Below are 22,037 nucleotides of genomic sequence, written 5' to 3'. Positions count from 1 at the left end.
AGAAATGTAAGCATCTTACTTTATTAATACCACTTAAAAACTAAATATGTTGGATGCTTTATATGCAAGCTTATATAGCTTATAGCTACAGCTACAGGCTATAAAAAGTAATCCAGCAATCTTTTTGTACCACAAAGGCTAATTTTCTTTTTGTTGTCATTACAGTAATTCTTCTAAGGTGATCACTGACTCACAAATTGAATTGATAAGGCTGATCAGTTGACAGAAGTCAAGGTTAACTAGACAGCAGTCTGAGTACTTGTACTCTGGACTTATGAAGCCAGAAGCTCTTACTGAGTTTTCTTGCTATGTTTTTGTTTTTGGCTTTTTTATAAAACACACTCAACATACCTAAGAAACAGGACAAACTTCCAGCAGTGACAATGACTATGTGTTAACTGAATGAGGGTTAAAGACAGGGATCTCAGAACAAGAATCCTGTAAGATTTCATTATGCAACGATTTGAAACCATTTGTAATGATTATATAATGCCTCATTATCATTTCCTCCATAAAGATATCCAGACAGTAGAAGATTTCAATTACAAATTAATTCTGAAAATACACAAAAGTCTTCAATCAAGAAAAAGTAATTTGGGGGAGAATTGTTTATGAATCACATGTTCCTTCAACTCTCCTTCCTGGCATTCTTTTTCTTCCTCCTTCCCTTTGTCTCAGTTCTCTGAACAACTTGGCCCAATATGTTAAGTGTTTAATTCTAAAATCTTTCAGTGAACAGTTTACTGGAATGTACAAAGTCCACACTCTTGATGAAATCCCTTTGCAACAGACTGAAAGCGGTGTGTGTGTGTGTGTGTGTGTGTGTGCAAAAACTGTTTAGGCTTTGCTCCCTTCAACACAGAGAAGGGCTAAATAGCCAATCCACCTGTACAGGAAGCTTATTACACTGAATAGTTTCATATTGTCTAGTCAATATAACATGCTAAAAAGTGTATGTTTATCTCACATGTTTTTTGTTTTTTTTTTTTCCTTGACTGCCTCCAAGTGAAGACAACAAATGAACTCCTCAGTTTTGTATGTAAAATATCTACTTACATAAGGAAGAGACTGAATGGGATTCTTTTGCTTAGGATTTTAATCATGTCAACCAGAGGAAAAAAAATTGCTCTTTCCTTTTAACTTAAGAAAACAAGAGAGAAAGGAAAGGAAGGGTAGCATAGAAATTGGCAAAACCACATCTTTTGATCTTAGTTCTATTAAAAAAAAAAAATTTAGCTAACATATATGCAAGTATATGCTCATTTATAAAAACATTAAAATATGAGCAGTAACATCAGAAAGCCTTAAAATTTAAGTATCTGACTTCTTGGGCCAGTTTTTTCATGAGATTTCACGTATTTCTCATCTCCTGAGCCTCCAGGAATTTACTCTTGGAACTACAAGGACTGGTAGTGGTTTTGGCTCCCATTCTGCTCTTGTCTTGCAGACATTCACCCTCCTTCCTCATCCCCCAGCCTAAATCCACTGAGAATAAAGCCTCTTTTTCTCTCACTCTGATGCCTAGAATTTGGAAGTAAGAATTCTAAAAAAAGACTTAAGCCAGTAATAAATCAAAGAATACTCACTCTATAGATCAGGCAGATTTCAGAAAGTGATACTTTTTTAAGTATAAAATAATAATATAACATAAGACATTCAAACCTACACCTCTCCTCCGACAAATTTCTATCACATTTTGGCACATTTCAGCAGCAACATCATTATATAAATAAGTTAAAGAAACCTCTAAGTAATATCTATAGTCTCATGAAAATATTATATAATACAGCAGGAGAATAGTAATAGGTCTCTCAGGTTCCAATTTTTAGATAAAGTATTATATGTTAGAAGTTAATACCCTATTAACTCTTCAAAAAAAATATAAAGAGATTCATCTTAAAGTACACTGGTTGGTTATTATGGAGTCTTTCTCTTGACATGCATTAGAAATATAAGAAATTTATTTTTACCTTGTATGCGTTTCATTGATATAAATAACATTCCGCAAACCCAAAGACGGGATACTGGGGTTGAAAAATTTATCCTATATAAAACAAAATAAATATAGACATAAATATACAACTGGATTGTTGAGCTCACTCAAATTAATAGTTTTTGAGGACTTTCAAAAATCAGAGATGAAGAAAAATGTGTTATTGAAAAGTACTTTTTAGCTTTCAAAAGTCACAAACTCAAAACTACTCCTCAGCATCTTGCAAGGAAATAGTGCCTCTCCCTTTGCCTAGACCCCCACCCTCAATCAGAAAGAGTTAAAGTCACGATGGCTTGTCACTGAAAGGAATACTGGAAATTTCACTGTTTTCAAAATACAAAAATACTATGCTAAGTAGTAGTAGTGAAAATTGCTCAGTCTATGCTAAGTACCATGTATTATTATTTTGAGATTACTAAATCTTCCAATAATCCTGACACATAAGAATTATTACCCTCATTTTATTTTATTTTTTTGCCTTTCTCAGTTTAATGGTATTTTAATATTAAGAGACATTAGAAGTCTCTTTTTAGGAACTCTCTTTTCTGCCAATTTTGGTTTAATTCACTCACTTTACTAGCTGAGTGGATAATAATGTATTCTAAATCAACATCTTATCTGTGGCCGTCAGAGAAATGACTTCTGCCCATAATTGCTAACATATTCTTCAGTTTATTTAGAGATTAAGAGGAGCATGATTTTAAAACTTTTCTTAATGTAGTAAATGGCTTTATGAAGTATATGAAAAAGTACAATTGGAAGAATGGAAAATCATAAATAAATATCTTCACATTCCATCATAATCAGACTAGCAGTAGAGAGGGGAGATGAATCCCAACTATGCCACTGATCAGCTATATGACCTTGAGCAAGCTTTTCCTCCGTTCTCTCATCTGAATAAGAATTATAATAATAGGACTTTTGTGAATATAAGAACAGTTTTTATTTTTAATATTATTTGTCTGTTTTTATATATTTTATATGTTTCTTTGGGCTTCCCAGGTGGTTCTAGTGGTAAAAAATCCACCTGCCAACGCAGGAGATATAAAAGATGCAGGTTCAATCTCTGTATCAGGAAGATCCCCTGGAGAAGGGCATGGTAACCCACTCCAGTACTCTTGCTGACAGAATCCCACGCACAGGGGAGCCTGGCAGGCCACAGTCCATGGGGTCGCAAACAGTTGGACAGGACTAAAGCAACTCAGCATGCACACATGTATATTTCTTTTATATATTAAATGACTTGGCAAGGACAAATCATTCACTCTAATAACAGTAATTCTTGAGGACTATAACATACATTATCTCATTCATCCTCAGGGTAACCCATATGCCCATTTTAGAGGAGGAAAACTGAGGCTGGCAGAAGCTAGTAGTCAACCCCAGATCTTGCTTCAAAGTGTGGGGTCTTTCCAGTCCCCTAAAATGATTGTCTACTTAATGAGAAAACATATGACTAAAGGTCACCCTTTTTGTGAATAATCCTGGAAGATAATCCAGAAATAGTTCTGCTAAACAGATAAAGGCCATAACTTTAACAATGTAGGCAAAAAAGGTAAACCTTCCACAAATAAATGCTGAAAGCATAATAGACCCACAAAAGAAGATGTCAAAATACTTAAGTGTTATCTCTTTAGAGAAATAGGACTTCAGAGAAAAGGTAGCAGAAAATCACTATAAAAATACTGTCAAAAATTATTTTATATAAACAGGCCGTGGAAGAACTTAAGATCAAGTTCAGCACCATCAGGTACTACATTTAAGCAAAAATCATTTATCTATTATGCTACTCATCTCTGCCCACCCCAAACCATTACCACCACCAAATAATTTCTGACTGAAGAACACATTAAAGTATTGTTTTGCTCTTTTAACCATTCAAAATTAGAATTAGATGAGATGCCAGATCTAAAAGAAAAGCCACATGACCTTCTACTTAAATCTTTATTTCTACTGGCCTATTAATCAGAACTGGCCTTACTCCTAGACTAGAAATTTCCATGATCCTTCACGTCCACCAAACTATTTCAACAAGGTTATGTGTGATTTAAGAGGAACACTATTTCTATCGTGATGTTCTTGAGCAGACCTGAATATTTAACATAAACCGCTTGTTAAACAAATCTCTCCCAGATTAATAAACTCCTTATGCTGGGTCAGAAATTCTACTTCCTGCCCAGCCAACCCTGAGTGGAAAACTCACACAGCACCAGTAGTTATCCACACAGGTTAGAAGCAACCTCAATAAATGGCAGGGTTAATAAACAGCACTTAAACGCTCTAATAACTAGCCCATCCCAGAGAGAGTTTACCATCCAGGTGACTCTACTGCCTGAGATCACAGCCATATTAGAGTCTACATTCCGGAACGAGCTCACACTTCTTGGCAAAATGCCCTCAGATGCATACTTATCCAATCAACTGAGATACTATGTGGAAGATTTTGCATGGCTTTTTCCCACCAAAATACAAACAACAAACCCATCACACCCTTTCTTAAATCTTCATGCTGACATTTTAATGACCATCCTTCACTATCACAGAGTCAAAAGAAACCCCCTTGCACTCCCCTCCACTGTGGGAACAGACACTTAGCAAAAGGGTAAAGCCACAGTTTTACTTTCTTTTTCTGTCCCACTCACACTCACATGTGTGTGTATGTGCATATGTGTATGCACACTTTCTTTCTCTCTTTCTCGTTCATCTTGCTAGCATTTTAAAGTTCAGTGCTAAATTTCAATGTCTTGAAGTTACATGAAGGATCCCATTAACTCTTTGGAAGAGTTATCTGAAAGGAAGACCCACTCTCCCCCTAAAGTCATACTAAGACAAAAACAAAACAAAATATTGCCTGGCACCAACTATTAGACCAATATTCATTGAATAAACGAATAGAAAGAAAAATTAGATCAACATTTTTACTTGGGATATTTGGTTCATAAACGTGGACCTAAGTTCCAAAAATGCATTAAGTCCATTAAGACTAAGCAAAAATAAAGTTTACACAAAGTTGGAAATCCATGTCACATATTTCACTCTGTTTTTTTGGGCTTCCCTGGTGGCTCAGACGGTAAAGAATCTGCCTACAGTGCATCCCTGGGTTGGGAAGATACCTTGGAGAAGGGAACGGCAACCCACTCCAGTATTCTCGCCTGGAGAATTCCATGGACAGACTCTGTTTATTAAAGGTCGACAAAGGTATTAAAGGTAACATTCTTACCCAGCTCTGAGGAGTACAGGAATAACAGCACCTTCCCACAAAGGGCCTCTTCCGGCTCATTAGGCTTTCTTTCCACTTCAAGGTTGCAGATCTGAAGACAGTAGGCCTGGAACCACACTCACCCTAATAAATATTAAGGAAAAGTAGTGTATGAATGGGCAAGAAAATTCTACTTGTCTACTTGATCTCAAAACTCTAAAAATCTCTTAAAACTAAGCTGTTCGAGACAGAAGAGAAATTTCTGACACATTTTCCTTTTGGTAGCCCGCATTTCTGTTTTTCGTTTCAAGGACTCCGTCCACGACCGACACCTGGAACAGAGCTTGGACCATAAGCAAAAGCCGAGCACCTAAGAATAGCAACAGCCGGCAACACTCAAAGCAGCATTCAAAGGTTTAAACATTAAGTTGGAAAAGGTCAGACAGCCTTCTGACAGTAGCAGGAGGAATAAAGCCAGACCCCTGGAGCCCTATGCTAACAGTTCATCTCCCTCCCTCTTAAATCACACACTCCTACAAAAGAACTACAAAGACCTTACTTAAGAGTAAGCAAGTTGTTATACCATAGCTTAAAATAATTCACTTTAAATGAAAAACAAGGTCAACTTATATAACATTCCTTTATCCTAACAAGTGAGTTTAAAGTCTAGAATTGAATTTACAGCCATACTATCCAATTAGGGTCAAATTCTGCTCTTCTGTCTAAATAATTTTCTCTTAACTTTGAATTCATCAGTTGCTCAAATCCCAGTGATATAACATTCTCAAAAAGAAACGCAAAGACCACCTAAAACTCCAACCCCCCAAAAAAAGTTTTGTTTTTAATCTGAAGCAGACTGAAGAAATATCTGAAGAAATATTGAAAACATCCCATGTTATGCTGACATAGAGAAAACAATACAAGAACAACAATAACAAAAAAAAAAACCGCCAAAAAATGCCTTTTGGATTGGGATTCATACTAAAATTTCTATTTTCCATTATTTAAATAAACTTCATTTCCACTACAAAATTCACACTTCTGAAATGTAATTATATAAAACAGATACAGAATTTAAAAAAAAAAATTCTGGTTAAATTACACCACCCAAAAGAACAAACAGGCTTTTTTCCTCTGCAAAAGTATTTTGCTTTTTAACATAATCCCCGTCCTTACACTTCTTACCCATTTTTTTTCTTCCCAATAACATAATACCATAAGAACTTTTAAATATTAGACTTCATAAACTAACCTTCAAACAGCTGGAGGCAGTTTCTGTAGCTATTAATGTCTATTTGAATTTATGCTTCCCGTACATCCTCCTTCATTAACACTGAGAAGAACATCTTTAGGCTGGATGCTTTTAACCTGTATCTTAAACTTACCCATTCCTCGGTGGCATGCTTACACCGACCAATGCTGTATTCAGAAGAATTTGGCAAATAAGATACATCTATCGTGCCAAGGGTCAATGCAGATTCATCCATGTCACACAGCGTAACTCCCAAATCATGTGCTGTAAAAAATGTATACCGTTTAAGTTAATAAGGGATCCAGAGGGTAAATAGTAGAACTCAAAATTCTGATTTCTATGTTATTTTGCTTCAGGGTAGGATGTCAAATGAACTAAGGAGGACTTCTTAGTCATTGTATAAAACTGGACTTTGATGTATATATATGAACTCAGGTCATCCAGATTTTAAAAAAATTTTTGTATCTTTAGACTTCATGAACAAAACAGCTGTGAATTCACAAGGGTAATTATCACCCTATTTCAGGTATGTGACAAATAATATTTTATTTGTGTTAAGTGAATAGTTCCTGGAAGGATGCAAATATGCATTTACTAATTTAAAGTTACATGTATGCACACAAGTAGATAATTTTTGAAAAATTATGTGCTGGGAATTTTTGGTCATACATACCATGCAATGTAAAATGGACAAAGGTAATGAGTGCACCTCTAACGTTTCCCACTTAAACTGAATTAAGTTTATTTTCTTGTGCTGCCTTAAATGAAATGGTATTTGCACTTTTAATACATCTACAAAGCTCTAAAACAAGAAAACACTGTTCTGAAATATCTGATTTATAAGTTTTCATATCTTTGCAATAAGCCTTTTCCCACCCTCAGAAAAAACATTCACTAACAGTGAACTGCTAAAAAATAAATAAATAAATAAGATATTAAAATATAAGAATTTTCTAACCTAATCCTCAAATTATTTCAGCTTTTGATTATTTCTCACCTGGCCTTAAATCAGTTTTTAAAACCTTAAAAACTCATGTTCAGGTTAACACAGTTCCTTGGAGGGCAGATTCCCATTTCTTTACAATCCCCATCTGGATTTATAGTGGTAACTGTAATTCTCAGGATAACTATACACATTCTTCACAATTTTACCTAGGTAACAATCTAACAAATAGGCGAGGGGAAGGAAGAGTAAACCAATGCACTTGGCATGAAAGCTCTTCTTATTATAAAATAAAAGTCAGCTATCAGTTTCAGGCGCAAAATGTAGGTACGACAGGGGGAGCCGGTGGCTGCCTGGGAAAATGAAGACTTGGCTGGCCCCAGTGATGAAGGGAGGACGAGAGGGGGAAACGGTCCTGTGCCAATAAGAAGCCCACGCTTCGCTCCTCCCTCCACACGTTTGTCCAAGGTTGAAAAGTGCCCCGATCCCACCCCACCCAAAAAGAAAAGCCAGCCTATGCGCTGAGGGGAGCCAACCGTGGGTTTTGAAAGCGAGAGAGGCAGGAGGGCCGACTCTGAAGCCAAATACATCCGAGCTCGAATCCCTCCTCTGTTTACCATCTGTGGTCACCAACCAGATGGGTTAACAACAACTTAGACAAGCTGGTTCATTCCCATGCCTTGGTTTCCCCATCTGGCAAATGGGCATGATACGATAAATCTTACCTCCTGGGTTGCGGGAGTTGTGCATAATACCCCTAGGGCGCCTGGCACTGTGTCTGACGCCCAGTGAGTGCTCAGCTCAATCAGTGGTCATCTGTCATGGAACTGTCCCCTGCACCAGCTTGCTTTCAGCGTACCCCTGCAGCCTCAACCCCAAAGTCAATGCCTCCACGTCCCCTTCGAGTGTGAGGGGGGACTGAGCCGAGAGGGACTTCCCTCCCACCCGGGGGAAAGCCCTGCCGCAACCCGGGGTTCCCGGGAGAGAACGAGCTCGACCCCCACGCCGGCACGAGCCGGGCCCACCGCTCAGGGGGAAACCCGGAGGGAGCTCGAGAGAGAGAGAGCGCCGAGGCGAGCGAACTGCCGGGCAGCTGGCGGGAGCCGCACTGGGTCCGGCGAGAGGGCGATCACGCACCTGTCCCGGCGCTCCCGGCCCCAGCAGCCTCCCGCAGCCCGTTCCCGCCCTGGCCGCTCGCACCCGCAGCTCCGCCGGCTATAGCGCTGCAGCTGCCAGCATTTCAAGCCTCAGCCGGCGCTGCTGCGCCGTCGCGCCCTGATGACGCAACGAGGGGGACGAGAGTGACAGGCGCAGCCCACACTGGCCAGTTCCTGGCGGGCAAGGGCTGGGGACCCACGCTGCGGGCCACTCGGGCGTCGTGCACCGCAGGGGGTGGATCTGAGATTAGCAGGTGTGCTCGCAAGTGTGTCTGTGTGGTGTGTGGCCAGGCGTGTGCTGCCTAGTCGCGTGGCGATTCTGCCTGGGCGCGGAGTCACGTGAGTGTGTGTGGGCCTGTCTGCGTCTTGTGAACGCTGCTCTTCGGAAAGTTTGAATCTCCGCCCGGCTCCTCTGGGAGCATGCACGTGGGCCGTCTGAGTTTACTTGTATAGGTGTGGGCCGTCTTCTTTGTGAGATTTGTAAGACTGCAGAACTTACTGGGCATGAGAGAGGTGGGGACTGGAAAGGCCCTGTTGGGTAATTTTCCGAGGAATTCAAATAGAAACAAATAAGGCTTGGAAGAACCTGAGTCCAGATTTCTCGGCCTTGAGTCCTTGAAACAAAATAGCAAGGAGCCTGAAGAGTTTTTTCCACAATATTTGTCTTGCCATTGACAAGGCCAGTGGTTATAAAGAGATTAATCATTTATTGATAGAAGGTAAAAGATAACCTTTTACCTGCACTTGAACAAAGGCATGCCATGTGAAGTAGCAAATGGGGAGGGGTGATGGGCTTCCCTGGTGGCTCACAGGTAAAGAATCCGCCTACAATGCAGGACACATGGGTTCAATCCCTGGGTCAGGAAGATCCCCTGGAGGAGGGAATAGCAACCCACTCCAGTATTCTTGCCTGGAAAAATCCCATGAACAGAGGAGCCTGGTGGGCGACATAGCATAAGAGTGGGACTGGACTGAGCACCCACATAGGCAGCAGATGGAGATACAAAGATGATTAAGGCATAATCCCTGTCCTGGCGCCTCTGCCACCAGTCCTTACCTCTTCTGCACACATGAACCCTAACCCTCTCTGCCAGACAATCTCTGTCTCTGTCCACCCATCAGAAACCATCCAGAGCTCCCCACAGTCCAAATGCCTAAGCCTAGCATCGAAGACTTTCACAGAGAAGCCTCTTCTTTCCCCACCGTTCTCCATCAGGAGCCCCTTCCTTTAGCCTCTCTGATTTTCCCTCATCAAGCCCTGGGCACTGGTACTCCTAATTGTGCTCACACCACTCTCCCCTAAATTTGACAGTTCTTTGCTAAACTAGGTCTCCAAGCCTTCCCTCATCTTGTCCGCCCTCTATACTCACACTGTCAAGTGAAATCTCACAGATTTCCTGTGGTACCACACCTTGGGTCTTTATCAGTTTGTGTCATTCCTCCACAAGATCATGAACTCATCATCAGTGCTTGTTTCCCAGGTAATGCTACAATGTATTCTTGTAGGAAACACTAAGTAAATACTTGTTGAAGCTGAGGAACAAGAAGTGAAAGAAGCATTACTTCCCTTGCACTTTCTACTGTTTATAAATCCATCCCCAAACAATTCAAAACAGCAGGAGTGCTTATTCATTTTAAAAAAGATTTTGAGCTTGAAGTCAAGGACCCTGTTTTTATTCAACCCTTCTCCACACAAACACACACAAACACACACACACCTTTGCCCCAAGCACACACCTAAGTATTCAAGGCCAATGTTGACTAGAATAAGATGAATTCTCATCCCCAAATATCATGAAATTTGTGTACAGACTACTGGCCCCTGACATGAAAGAAAGAAAAGGAGGGAAGAAAATAGAGGAAAGTCACAGGATTTGAAGTCACTGTTAAAGAGAAAGTAATGAGAAATGAAGTACAGTATCACAGGAATGAAAATGTAAGCTAGAGGGGAAAATTAGTTGTCTTACATAGACTTCATTTGTATGCAACTCTTCTGTAACACCCGTTGCACAAGAGTTTACTTCACCCAAAGGAGATGTGGATTGTGAAGCACAGATTACTTAATGAGGATTGTTTTGGAAACAAGTGACAACCTTGGCAGTCTTTCATCAACAGAACAGCAATAATTTATAGTAATCTAGATGCAGTCTAGCCAGCCAAGGCAGAGCAACAAGAACTAAATTTACTCTCCTGCTAACACGAGAGCAAAAACAAAACAAGCAAAATATATTAAAAAAAGCAGCTGTGCAGGACAGTGCTCCATAAGGGAAGGGAGATGAACAAGGTTAAACATTGTGATTGCCTCAGCTTACTGCCTAGAAAGAGTTGCCAGGCTATAGTGCAGACAGAGTAATCCAGGAAGAACTAGGCAGACTTTCTGAGTTGAGGAGTTAGAACCAGGAGACCAGGAAGACCAAAACAGTTGGAGTTGGGAGAAGAGTACCAGAGAGGTGTTCTTATTCCCACAAGGCAGAGGGAAAAGATGCCCAGTGAACCTACAGGACCAGGAATATAGGGCTTGATTCTGGCCCCTAGACTGGAGAATCTCATAATTTGTAACTCAGAAAGTCCCTCAGTGCTCAGTTGCATCTGACTCTGTGACCTCATGGACTGTAGCCGGCCAGGCTCCTCTGTCCATGGAATTTTCCAGGCAAGAATACTGGAGTGGTTTGCTATGCCCTCCTCCAGGGGATCTTCCTGATCCAGGTATCAAACCCATGTCTCCTGCATCTCCTGCATTGGCAGGCGGATTCTTTACCACTGAGCCACCTGGGAAGCCCCTTGCCTCAGTAGTGGGGTAAAACTAATCCTAGAATAAACACTGCTCTGGTCCTACCTAACAAATAAAAATAAAATAAAACTTTCCAAAGCAGAATGTCCCAAAACAAAGCACAAGAATACTTATAGGAAGTCAGAAATATTTAGCATCCAACAAGGTAAAATTCAAAATGTTGTCCTTCCAATCAAAAGTCATCAGGCATGCAAAATGAAGCAGGAAGCAGCAATGAACCACAGTGAGCAGAAAAGTTAATTAATTGAAAGAATCCCAGAAATGACAGAGGTGATAGAATTGGTAAATACAGACACTAAAAAATACTTACAACTATATTCTGTAAGTCCAAGAAAGTAGAGGAAATATTAAGCGTATTAAGTAGATCTGGAAAACCTAAAAAGACCCAAGCGAACTTTGTGGCCAACCCAACTCTTGAAGGTCAACTGTGGTAAGTTAAAGATGTATACTCCAACTCTTAAAACAACTGCCATAAAAGCAAAATAAAGAGTTGTAGCTAGTACATCAATGAAGAAAATAAAGCAGAATCGTTTTTAACAAGTCACTCAATGAATCCAAAAGAAGGCAGTAAGTGAGTAGAAAGGGGGAGGAATGGATTGATAAAGAGAAAACACATAGCAAGATGGCAGATTTAAATTCATGCATGTAGGTAATTATCTCAGTCAAAAGGCAAAGATTGTTAGACTGGAGAAGAAAGAAAGAAAGAATCAGCTGTATGTCAGCTATTAAAATCACTTTAGATGTAAAGACAAATTGGTTAAACAATTGAAAAATAAGCCTCCAATTAAAATAAATAAAATTATATTAAAAAAGAAAAATAACGTACCATGCTAATGCTAATCAAAAGAAATATGGGTAGCTATATTACTGTCATAAAAAATACATTTCAATACAAAGAATATTATCAGAAATAAAGAAGATCATTTCATAATGATAAAGGAATCAATCCAACAAGGGGGAAATGATTTTAAATATTTATGTCTAATACAGAGCTTCCAAATATATGAATCAAAAACTGACAATCTTGCAAGGAGAAATAGAAAAATCCATGACTATAAACAGCAGTTCAATCTCTCTCTCCATGACCGAGCAAGTAGGCAGAAAATCAGTAAAGATATTTAAACCTTGTACAATACCATCGACCAGCTTGGCCTAATTGACATTTATAGAACACTACATCCATCAATAGAATATCATTTTTTCAAGTGAATACAGAACGTGTTTTAGTAAAACTTGCCATAAAACAAGACTCAATAGATTTAAGGTTTCAAATCACATGAAACATACTCTGACCACAATGGAAATTAGAAATCATTAATTTAGACATACCTGGAAAATTTCCAAATATTTGGAAACTAACATGTTTTAAAAAAACAAAAACAGACCAAAAAACACCCCATGGTTTGAACAAATAAGAATGAAAATTAGAAACTAGTCTGAACTGAATGGTGGTGAGAACACCCCTTATAAAGGCTGGGACTCTTAACACCTTGAAATACCACCTTGAAATCAGTGATTGGAATTGAGAACTGTATTTTCTTCTAATACAGATATTTTACTGCTATAAACGTCTCGCTGAGTATGGCTTCAGCTACATCTGTCAAATTATGACACGTGCTTTTTTTTCCTCTGTGAGAGTATTATGAGCAACAATGTCAACTGACTTGCCAAAATTCAGTGATAAAATATCTATGACATTCCATGATCTGAGATATAACAATTACTCTATCAGAAACTTTTATAGGAAATAAAGTTTGTCCTGTCTTACTCTTACTGAATCCATGCTGTTCTCATCATCTGCTTTCCTCTAGATTCATTTCCTTTTTTTATAAATATGTATAGAACTCCTACTGCCTGCCAGGCAGCATAGAATGAGACCGTCTAGAAAACAAACTCCTGTTTGATTATTGTGTCCCCAAAGATTCTAAAAGCAGCATGAAGTTCAGTAGACTGTGGCCTCTAGAACTCTGTTGATTTGGGGCAAACACTGAGACCCCTCAGTCTGCCATCCATTCCTTGCAGGTTCCTGGCTATCTGAAGCCTGATTTTATTCAGGGTGATCTTTTGTCCAGCCCTGAGATAATAGTGAATCAAAGTATCTGAGTTAATGATGATAATCTTGCTTTCTACTATTCTAACTGTTCCTGCAGCCGAGATTGTCTTATGATCCAGTTCTGGGCAATGACACCTAAAAGAAAATCAAACTTGAGGATTTCTGGAAAAGCCTTTCTTTCCTGGTAAAGATAACCGATACATTTGGCATATTTCTTTTTCAATCTTTTCCGTATTTGCTCTGCAACTTATTATCCAAACCCCACACTACTAATCACACAAGACTGGTTTTTAAGCCACTTAAATCTTGTTTTCTGTTGCATGTTCTGTCGCTCAGTCATGTCTTACTCTTTGTGACCCCATGGACTGTCACCCACCAGGCTCCTCTGTCCATGGGATTTTCCAGGCAAGAATACCAGAGTGGGTTGCCATTTCCCACTGCAGGTTATCTTCCCAACAAATTGCATTCCTGACTCATCTTTAATTTTTAAGCACAGTCCTGGCTGCTAGAGTAACTCAGGTATATGGAGGGGAAAGAGTGTTGAGAAATAGTCCCTGCTAGTGTATCACCCTGGGGAATGGCGATGGATGTGACCTTGGAGCCTGCCATTTAGAAAATACCTTAGGCCAGGAGAGAATGGGACCCCGCCCCCTTCCCTGATTCACATTTACAACATTTATGACAGAACCGGTACTTCAATTTGACTGAAAATGGCTTCACAATAGACTAAGTTAAAAACTTCAAATAAGCCAGGTAGGAGGCAATCTAGCTTCTGGGAAAGTTGCCTTGGCAACTTCCTTCAAGCTTGGCAGAAGCCTTCAAGCCTCTGCTTGACAGAGCTTCTGCTTGATAGCCCACCCTGACCCAGGAAGGAAGGTGGGCAGAAACTAGGTAGGGTTCCAGGCTTTTGGTCAGTAGCAAGGCCTCAGGCCCTGATGGCTCAGCAGGTAAAGAATCCTCCTGCAATGCAGGAGACACAGGAGATACAGGTTGGATCTTTGGGTTGGGAAGATCTGCACTACAGGAGACACAGGAGATGCGGGTGGGATCCCTGGGTTGGGAAGATCTCCTGGAGTAGGAAATGGCTACCCACTCCAGTATTCTTGCCTGAAAAATCCTATGGACAGAGGAGACCAGTGGGCTACAGTCCAAAGGGTCACAAAGAGTCAGACATGACTGAGTGACTATGGATGTTAGGGCCTCAGGGCAGGACACTGGTTCTAGAGTTGGAAGTGGGACACTGGATCAGTAACTGCTAGAACTGGGAAATTAAGGAATTAGCTTCCCAGTTACTTGTGTGTGTGTGTGTGTGTGTGTGTGTGTGTGTGTGTGTTTTCAGTTTATAACTGTTAGCTCATTCTTAAGAAAGGAAAATTATTTCTCCTTCTTCTAGGGGTGTAGCCAGGCTCTGTGGTTTAAGTCCCAAGGTTCTGTTGAAGGAGCCTAAGTCAGTGCCATTAGCAGTCTTTCTGTTCCTGAAAGAAGACAAAATCTGAAGGGACCTTTGCTTTCCCTGTGCAATCAAGCTAGATTGGGTGAGAGGGAGAGGTTGTCTTGAGTAGGAAGGGGTGGGGTGGGGAGAGTCCACGAGGCATGGACGCTGCAATGAAACTCCAAGAGCACCTGGTCACCTGTGACCAATATTAGATAAAGTAATGGGAAGGGCCTCTCCAAGTGAGGAGCAGCTACGTTGAGGCGAGGATGTGAGAAGCATGGGAAAGAAGACCAGAAAAGATCTTTCCAAGAAGAAGGGACTATACCTGCCAAAGCCCCAAAGGAAGACAGAGCTTGGCAGAGAGAACTGGACAAAAGCCAGTGCGGGTTGGAGGGAGTGAGGGAGAAGGTGGTGGAGGGAGGGGTTGGGAAGACGGAAGGGGCCAGATAGAGCAAGGCTTTTTAAGCCATTGTAAGAAGTTTGGAAAATCAGAAAGAAAGTGATGACGTGTCACAAATGTTGAGGAGGAATCCACATGCCCTTTACCCTATAAAGATTAGAGAAGAATGCATCAAAACAAACCCAGGTCTCAGGACTCAGACAGCCTGGAGAGAGAAATGAGCCTTGATTCAGGAGCTTTGGGGGAAGCAGAGGCCTGCCTGGTGCAAATTGGCCTCAGAGCATCTAGGTAAGAGGTAAGTCAGTACATTTTGTAAGCTGCCACTCACAAGGCAATTATTACATGCCAAGCACAGTTCTTAGTACTTCATAGGCATGATCGCAAGCAATTCTTTGTATTAGTCACAGTGCAGTATGGAAAAGAGCCCGTGCCAGACAGCCACTAGAGAACTTGAGTAGAGTTCTACTCAGACAGTTCTTAGAAGAACAGAAAGGACCAAAGGGAACGTGATCTTCTTAGCAATAGAAGATCACTACCTTCCCTGGGGCTGGAGGGACAAAGCCAGGTGCTAACAGAGCCAGGAACCAGAACCAACCAGGCAACAGCTGGGACCAAGGAGAGACAGGCCGCCCACGAAGAGCCGAAATCACACTGGACATGTCCCTAGAGAAAGAGGAGGCCACCCTCCCTGGCTTTAACCCCTTTCCGGCCTCCCATCACCTGCCAGTCCTCCTATTGGCTGAAGTAAACATCAAGGGAGTCTAAGGAATGAAGGTGCAGGGGCTACCTCCCCCACTCGCTCCCCAGCCCCTCCCCAGACAAGCAGTAGAGTCGAGGAGGGTGGCGACTGGATCTGAAAGCAAACAGGCAAATAAGGTGCCTGTCCTCCTGGCAGCCCCAAGAGCCAGGAACTATAAATCCCCATTTTCCATATGGGAAAACTGAGGCACAGGGAGAGGTAGATCTGGTATGTGGAAGAACCCCAATTTGAAATCAGTTGCCTCCAATTCTAGAGCGCAAATGTACGACTGATATGTTATTTAGTCAGTGTAGATGAGAGCTGGAGAGTTAGGACTGGGCCACCAGATCCCAGGTGTGAAAAGCATATCTTCATGTTAAACTGCACTCCATGAAGGAGCTGAGGATAGTGATACTCAGAGGGGGTTGAGTATCACTCAGCTGAGTAAAAACTGAGCTGCTGCCAGTCAGGATATCCCCAGTGGACTAACCCCGAGTCCTTCCAGCAGAATGTCTGAGAGTTATACCAGGACTTTGAAGACAGACCACCTAGGTTCCAGTCATGAAAGTGAAGTGAAAGTCACTCAGTCATGTCCAACTGTTTGTGACCCCCGTGGACTATACAGTCCCTGGAATTCTCCAGGCCAGAATACTGGAGTGGGTAGCCTTTCCCTTCTCCAGGGGATCGTCCCAACCCAGGGATTAAACCCAGGTCTCCCACACTGCAGGCTGATTCTTTACCAGCTAAGCCACAAGGGAAGCCCAAGAATACTGGAATGGGTAGCCTATCCCTTCTCCAGCAGATCTTCCTGACCCAGGAATCAAACCAGGGTCTCCTGCATTGCAGGTGGATTCTTTACCAACTGAGCTACTAGGTTCCAGTCAGAGTTCTGCCATTTACCAGCTGTGCGACCCTGGGAAAGTTATTTAACCTCTCTGAGTCCCTATTCTCTCATTTAAAAAGTGGATTTGCTACATATGTACACCTATGGCTAATTCATGTTGATGCATGGCAGAAATGAAACCAATATTGTAAAGCAATTATCCTTCAATTCGAAATAAAGAAAAAATTTTTTAAAAGGTGGATTTGCTAACAAAACCTTACTTACTGGGTTACTTTGAGGTAAAATGAAATAATGTATACAAATAATTAGCATATTGCCTGCCAAGTGGTGAGATTTACTAGATAGAGGGCAATGGCACCCCACTCCAGTACTCTTGCCTGGAAAATCCCATGGACGGAGGAGCCTGGTGGGCTGCAGTCCATGGGGTCGCTAAGAGTCCGACACAACTGAGTGACTTCACTTTCACTTTTCACTTTCATGCATTGGAGAAGGAAATGGCAACCCACTCCAGTGTTCTTGCTTGGAGAATCCCGGGGACGGTGGAGCCTGATGGGCTGCTGTCTATGGGGTTGCACAGAGTTGGACACGACTGAAGCGACTTAGCAGCAGCAGCAGCAGCTATTATTATGATTGTTGTTAGTCTCCTCTTGCATAGACTCAAGAGACAAAAGAGATATCCTATTCCTTTGAGCTGAAATCCTGGCAAAGTATTTGTCCTGAAACCTTCCAAACTCATTTGAGCCATTAAGGTTACTTTGTTCGGGAGAGAATGTCATGGTATTGGTCAGGATGGGCTAGGTTGCAATTCAGTAACAAATGTCTCAGAGTCTTGCAACAAAGATTATCTACCTATGCTACATGGAAACTGTGGGTTATTACAAGGGCTTATAAGGTCACTGAGGGAGGCTCCAACTTGACACGTGCTTCCTTGATTGCTGAGGCTGGGACCAGAGAGTGTAGTGAGCCATGCAGTAGGTCTTAATTCACATCACTTCTGTTCCCATTTCATTAGATAAAGCATCATATGTAAGCAAGAGAGTGAAGAAGTGTAATCCCACCATGTGCCCAAAACAAGGTAACTAAACATTTATGAACAACCCTAGTGACTATCAGAACAACCTCAGTGAATCTTTTGATTGGGCTGGATAAAGCAAAGGCCCCAGTCTGGAATGAAAAGATTCAGGAGCCTCTAACAGGCCAGAACTACCCTATATGACATTATAAAAGTCTGTCTCTTTTGAGAAATGTTTTTGTTGTGGTAAAAGTCACACAACATAAAACTATTTTAACCATATTTAACACTACATTTCAGTGGCACTAAGTACATTCACAATGTTGTACAACTCTCACCATCATCCATCTCCCAAATTTTTCACTAAACCGAAGAGTTTCCTAAACTGAAACTCTGTCCCCATTAAACACAAAGTCCCCCTTCCCCCATCCCATCCCCCACTCCCCCACGCCAGTCCCTGGCATATACCAATGTACCTTCTGACTTTATGGATTTGGCTATTCTAGGTACCTCATATAAGTGGAATCAAACAATATTTGTACCTACTGTGTATTAGAATGCAGTTTTTAGGTTGACTTAATGTATGCCCTACAATTAGGTTTCTTCTTCCCCCCTCTGCTACACAGTAGGTTCTCATTAGAAATCTATTTTATGCATAGCCATGTGTACATGCTTATCCCAGTCTCCCAATTTATCCCCCTTTTTTCCCTGTTGGTGTCCATACATTCTTTCTCTATATGTGTGTCTCTATTTCTGCTTTGCAAATAAGTTCACCTCTGCTATTTTTTCTAAAAGTTTGCCTTCGTTGTGCCTAGAATTGCACCTCTGAAGACATTATGTCTTTTAGGAAAACCTTTTCTTTCTAAATATTGCTTAAGACCACTTCTCTGAAAATCACTGTCGGTTGTTGGAACATATGATCCAAGATGGTTTGTGGAGCTGAGTTGCTGACTGAAAACAAAGCATCTTGTCTTCTGAAAGAGGGATCCTAGTGTGGGCTAGATTGTGCTTGCCCAGACTTACCGAGGACTTTTGTACTGTTGCATAACCTGCTGAGTAGTGTTGAGCAAGCTCAAGCTATGGGTGTAAGCCTTTTCTCAGCTTTCACAACCAACCCCATGTCCTGCTGGATTGCTTTCTACCTACCTGAGTATTTTTTCTTGGCATCTTTTGCTAGCTCAAGGCCCTCCTTCATTCTCATTTCACACTCTGTCCTTAGCAGACCAGGAACCTAGGAGTTGTTCTTAACTTCTTCCCACATTCAATCCAATACTAACATCTGACAATTTTACCTCAGCTTTCAAACTCATCTCCTTTTATCTTCCTCTCTACCTGAACTGTGTTGTTTGAGGACCTCACCATCTTCCCTGGAAGCATAACAGCTAACGACTAGGATGCCTCAGGTCTGCTTTCTACCCATCACCCTCCCAAACATGCCACACATCAGCCAGGATGAACATTTGAAAGTACAACACAGACAGTGTCAAACACCTCCATTTCTCTGCCTGATCCCCACTCCAACTGATGAAAATCTTTTCAATTATTCCTTTAGAACTGCCAGTGCCTGGCACATTCCATCCTTGTTAATCTCACCACCCTCATCTCTCTCCACCTGCCCTCTTTTTCTCTGACTTCAGTCACTGTGGCTTTCTTTTGGTTCCTAAGAAAAAGGGACTCTGCTCTCCCTTTGCACAAACTACCTTCTCTGCCAGCAGTGATCTCCCCCACAACTCTCTTTTTCCTCCCACTTATGCTTCATAACATAGTTCAAATCTCACCTCCTCATGAAAAGCTTTTTGACCCTCAGACTAAGGCAGGTCCCCTGTCATATGCTTCTTCTCCAGGGAACGTATCACAATTATAATGAACGTTAATTAATTGTAGAATTAGCCATATATAATTAGCCATCGTCTCTCCCTCTTAAATGTCTATCTTAACATCTCCCATCCGCTTCCTTTGTATCCCTAGCGCCTAATAGTGCCGTGTGCAAAACAGATGTTTAAGAATCTATTTGTTAAATGTCTAAATACAAGACACAATTAATTAACAATTAATAAAGGAGGTGTGAGTGGCTATTACACCTGTCAAGAGTCCTGGACAGATAGCTCCAGGGACAGAAGTATTCAAGGAGAGGTATATGAACCTAGAGTTTTAGGGGCTCAGGACTTACGTGTCTTGGGGAAGGCATGTACCCAATCTGATAGGAAGGTAGGAAGCAGATTTCCCATTCCTCTCCCACACCCACTTCCTGAGCCATAGTAGTGGGAACAATATAATGCAAGGGAGAACAGGGGCCCAGCTCCTCAGTGGTAACCAGCAACACAGTGGGAGGTGGCCCACCATGGATAAGAACGCCACGACCGAGAGCGAGGTGAAGCGCACAAGTGCCCTATAAACCTAAAGGAAGGAACTGGAAAACACTTAAAAGGGAAAGCTAGACATGGCTGGAGACAGACTTATTTTTATTTTCTTCTCCTAGAATCAGTCTTTGTCAAAAAGGAAAAAAAAAATCATGAAGAGGACAAGGAGAAACAAAACTGCTGCTGCTGCTGCTAAGTCGCTTCAGTCGTGTCCGACTCTTCACGACCCCAGAGACGGCAGCCCACCAGGCTCCCCCGTCCCTGGGATTCTCCAGGTGAGAACACTGGAGTGGGTTGCCATTTCCTTCTCCAATGCATGAACGGAAAAGTGAAAGTGAAGTCGCTCAGTCGTGTCCGACTCTTAGTGACCCCATGGACTGCAGCCCACCAGGCTCCTCCGTCCATGGGATTCTCCAGGCAAGAGTACTAGAGTGGGGTGCCATTGCCTTCTCCGGAAACAAAACTACTCTGCATTTTTTCTTTTTTTCTAATGAGTTCAAAGTCAGCTAGCAACTTACTTATTAAATCTAATTAGAGGAAGGATCAATTGCAGTTTAACAAAGGCTCATTTTTAGAACATTTTTAAATAAATTTACTTTCATTACTTTTGGGGACATAGACGTTCTAAGATTTTCTTTTGGGAAAGTTATTCTCCTGTGTATTCTAAACATACTCCTTAAAACTATCTCTTTTAACTTACAGTTTTCCCAAAAGAAAATCTGTTCAAAGTAAAGAGTGTTATCAACCCAGTTGCCAGTGATCTAAATTACCTGATATAAAGTGAAACCCCAATAAGCATAATACAGTTGACTGTGGCTTTAACCTAATATATTCTGCTGGTCATCATCATATTATTCCATAAAATATTTGAAATTTGTTGCAAGGATGACCTTCAACATGAAGTAAGGAATTAAATAACAGGCTTTCCGTAATTGAGGGTCATAGGTTGAAATCCTCTCTCCACTTTGTCATTCTGCTGGCTTGGTGTGGGATTAAGTCTGACCCTTCACTCAATTAAGATGATTATACATCACCTGTTCCCATTGCATATTCAATTTTGCTTAGAAGATGGCAAAACATTTCCCCCTTTATGAAATTATGTCAAGTGATTTTTTCTCAGGGTCTCTGTTCTAGCCCTGTGTTCCTATCTTACCTCTGTATGTAAATTTAGCCCACATACATGAATTGTAGAATTCCTAGTAGCCACTAGAAGATATGGGTGGGATTAAACAAACCTTAATATCCACAATGTTGGTTTTCCTATAGATTATTTATACGTGATTTTCTTAGCGAACAGGCCATCTAAATTTCTGGGTCACCTTCTCATTAATTGTTGAATAAATATAATCTAGGCAAAGGGTGAATTATGTCTAAAGTCCCATCAACTGATCAACTCCTGGAATGAAAGAACTTTAGCCTCCCAAAGATAAGGCTTAGCTATCTTTAAGCTCTACAGGGCAATAGTATGCCTTACGTACACAGCAGAAATTTCTTAGTGATAATAATAGCTACAATAATAAAATTATCTACTTGCTCACTCACCACACTTTATAAACCATTGTGATTCAGCTAAATTCAAACTAAGTAGTCAGCTGGCTCTCCTCTTCACATGACCTGCAATCAGGTCATGACCTTCAATGACCTGTTTTTATTTATGAAACCAGAGCTGCCACCTTTAAAAATCCTGTCATTAATGAATTCTGGGCTTCATGGTTACAACATGGCCACTATTCAGACACATCCAAAATGATACTTATTCTGAACTATTAATTACAGCTGGACAAACTATATTATCCAGAACAATGAAGGGTCTTGGGATGCTGAATATAAAACTTAATGTATGGTTTTAATCTCTGCGT

At 41.1% G+C, this 22,037-nt stretch overlaps 1 protein-coding gene across 6 annotated transcripts in view; it reads right to left on the bottom strand.

Moving 5' to 3' along the window:
- Positions 1-22,037, bottom strand: part of GPAM (glycerol-3-phosphate acyltransferase, mitochondrial) — a 67,524-nt gene that overhangs the window by 33,236 nt on the left and 12,251 nt on the right. For 4 of the 6 annotated variants that reach the window (XM_027528588.1, XM_027528587.1, XM_027528583.1 and 1 more), the window contains 3 exons: positions 6,578-6,708; positions 5,214-5,336; positions 1,971-2,044 (listed from right to left, as the gene is read on the bottom strand). In XM_027528588.1, coding sequence (XP_027384389.1) covers positions 1,971-2,044; positions 5,214-5,336; positions 6,578-6,679 — 299 coding nt within the window. In that variant the 5' untranslated portion in view covers positions 6,680-6,708. Of the gene's footprint in view, positions 1-1,970; positions 2,045-5,213; positions 5,337-6,577; positions 6,709-8,112; positions 8,664-22,037 lie in introns of those variants that run through there. The other 2 variants (XM_027528586.1, XM_027528584.1) reach the window with 2 other exon arrangements.

The sequence above is a fragment of the Bos indicus x Bos taurus genome, chromosome 26 (assembly GCF_003369695.1).
Source record: "Bos indicus x Bos taurus breed Angus x Brahman F1 hybrid chromosome 26, Bos_hybrid_MaternalHap_v2.0, whole genome shotgun sequence".
In the NCBI taxonomy this organism is placed as follows: domain Eukaryota; kingdom Metazoa; phylum Chordata; class Mammalia; order Artiodactyla; family Bovidae; genus Bos; species Bos indicus x Bos taurus.
Note: the sequence above shows the minus strand (reverse complement) of the source record. Positions and strands in the feature narration are given on the sequence as shown.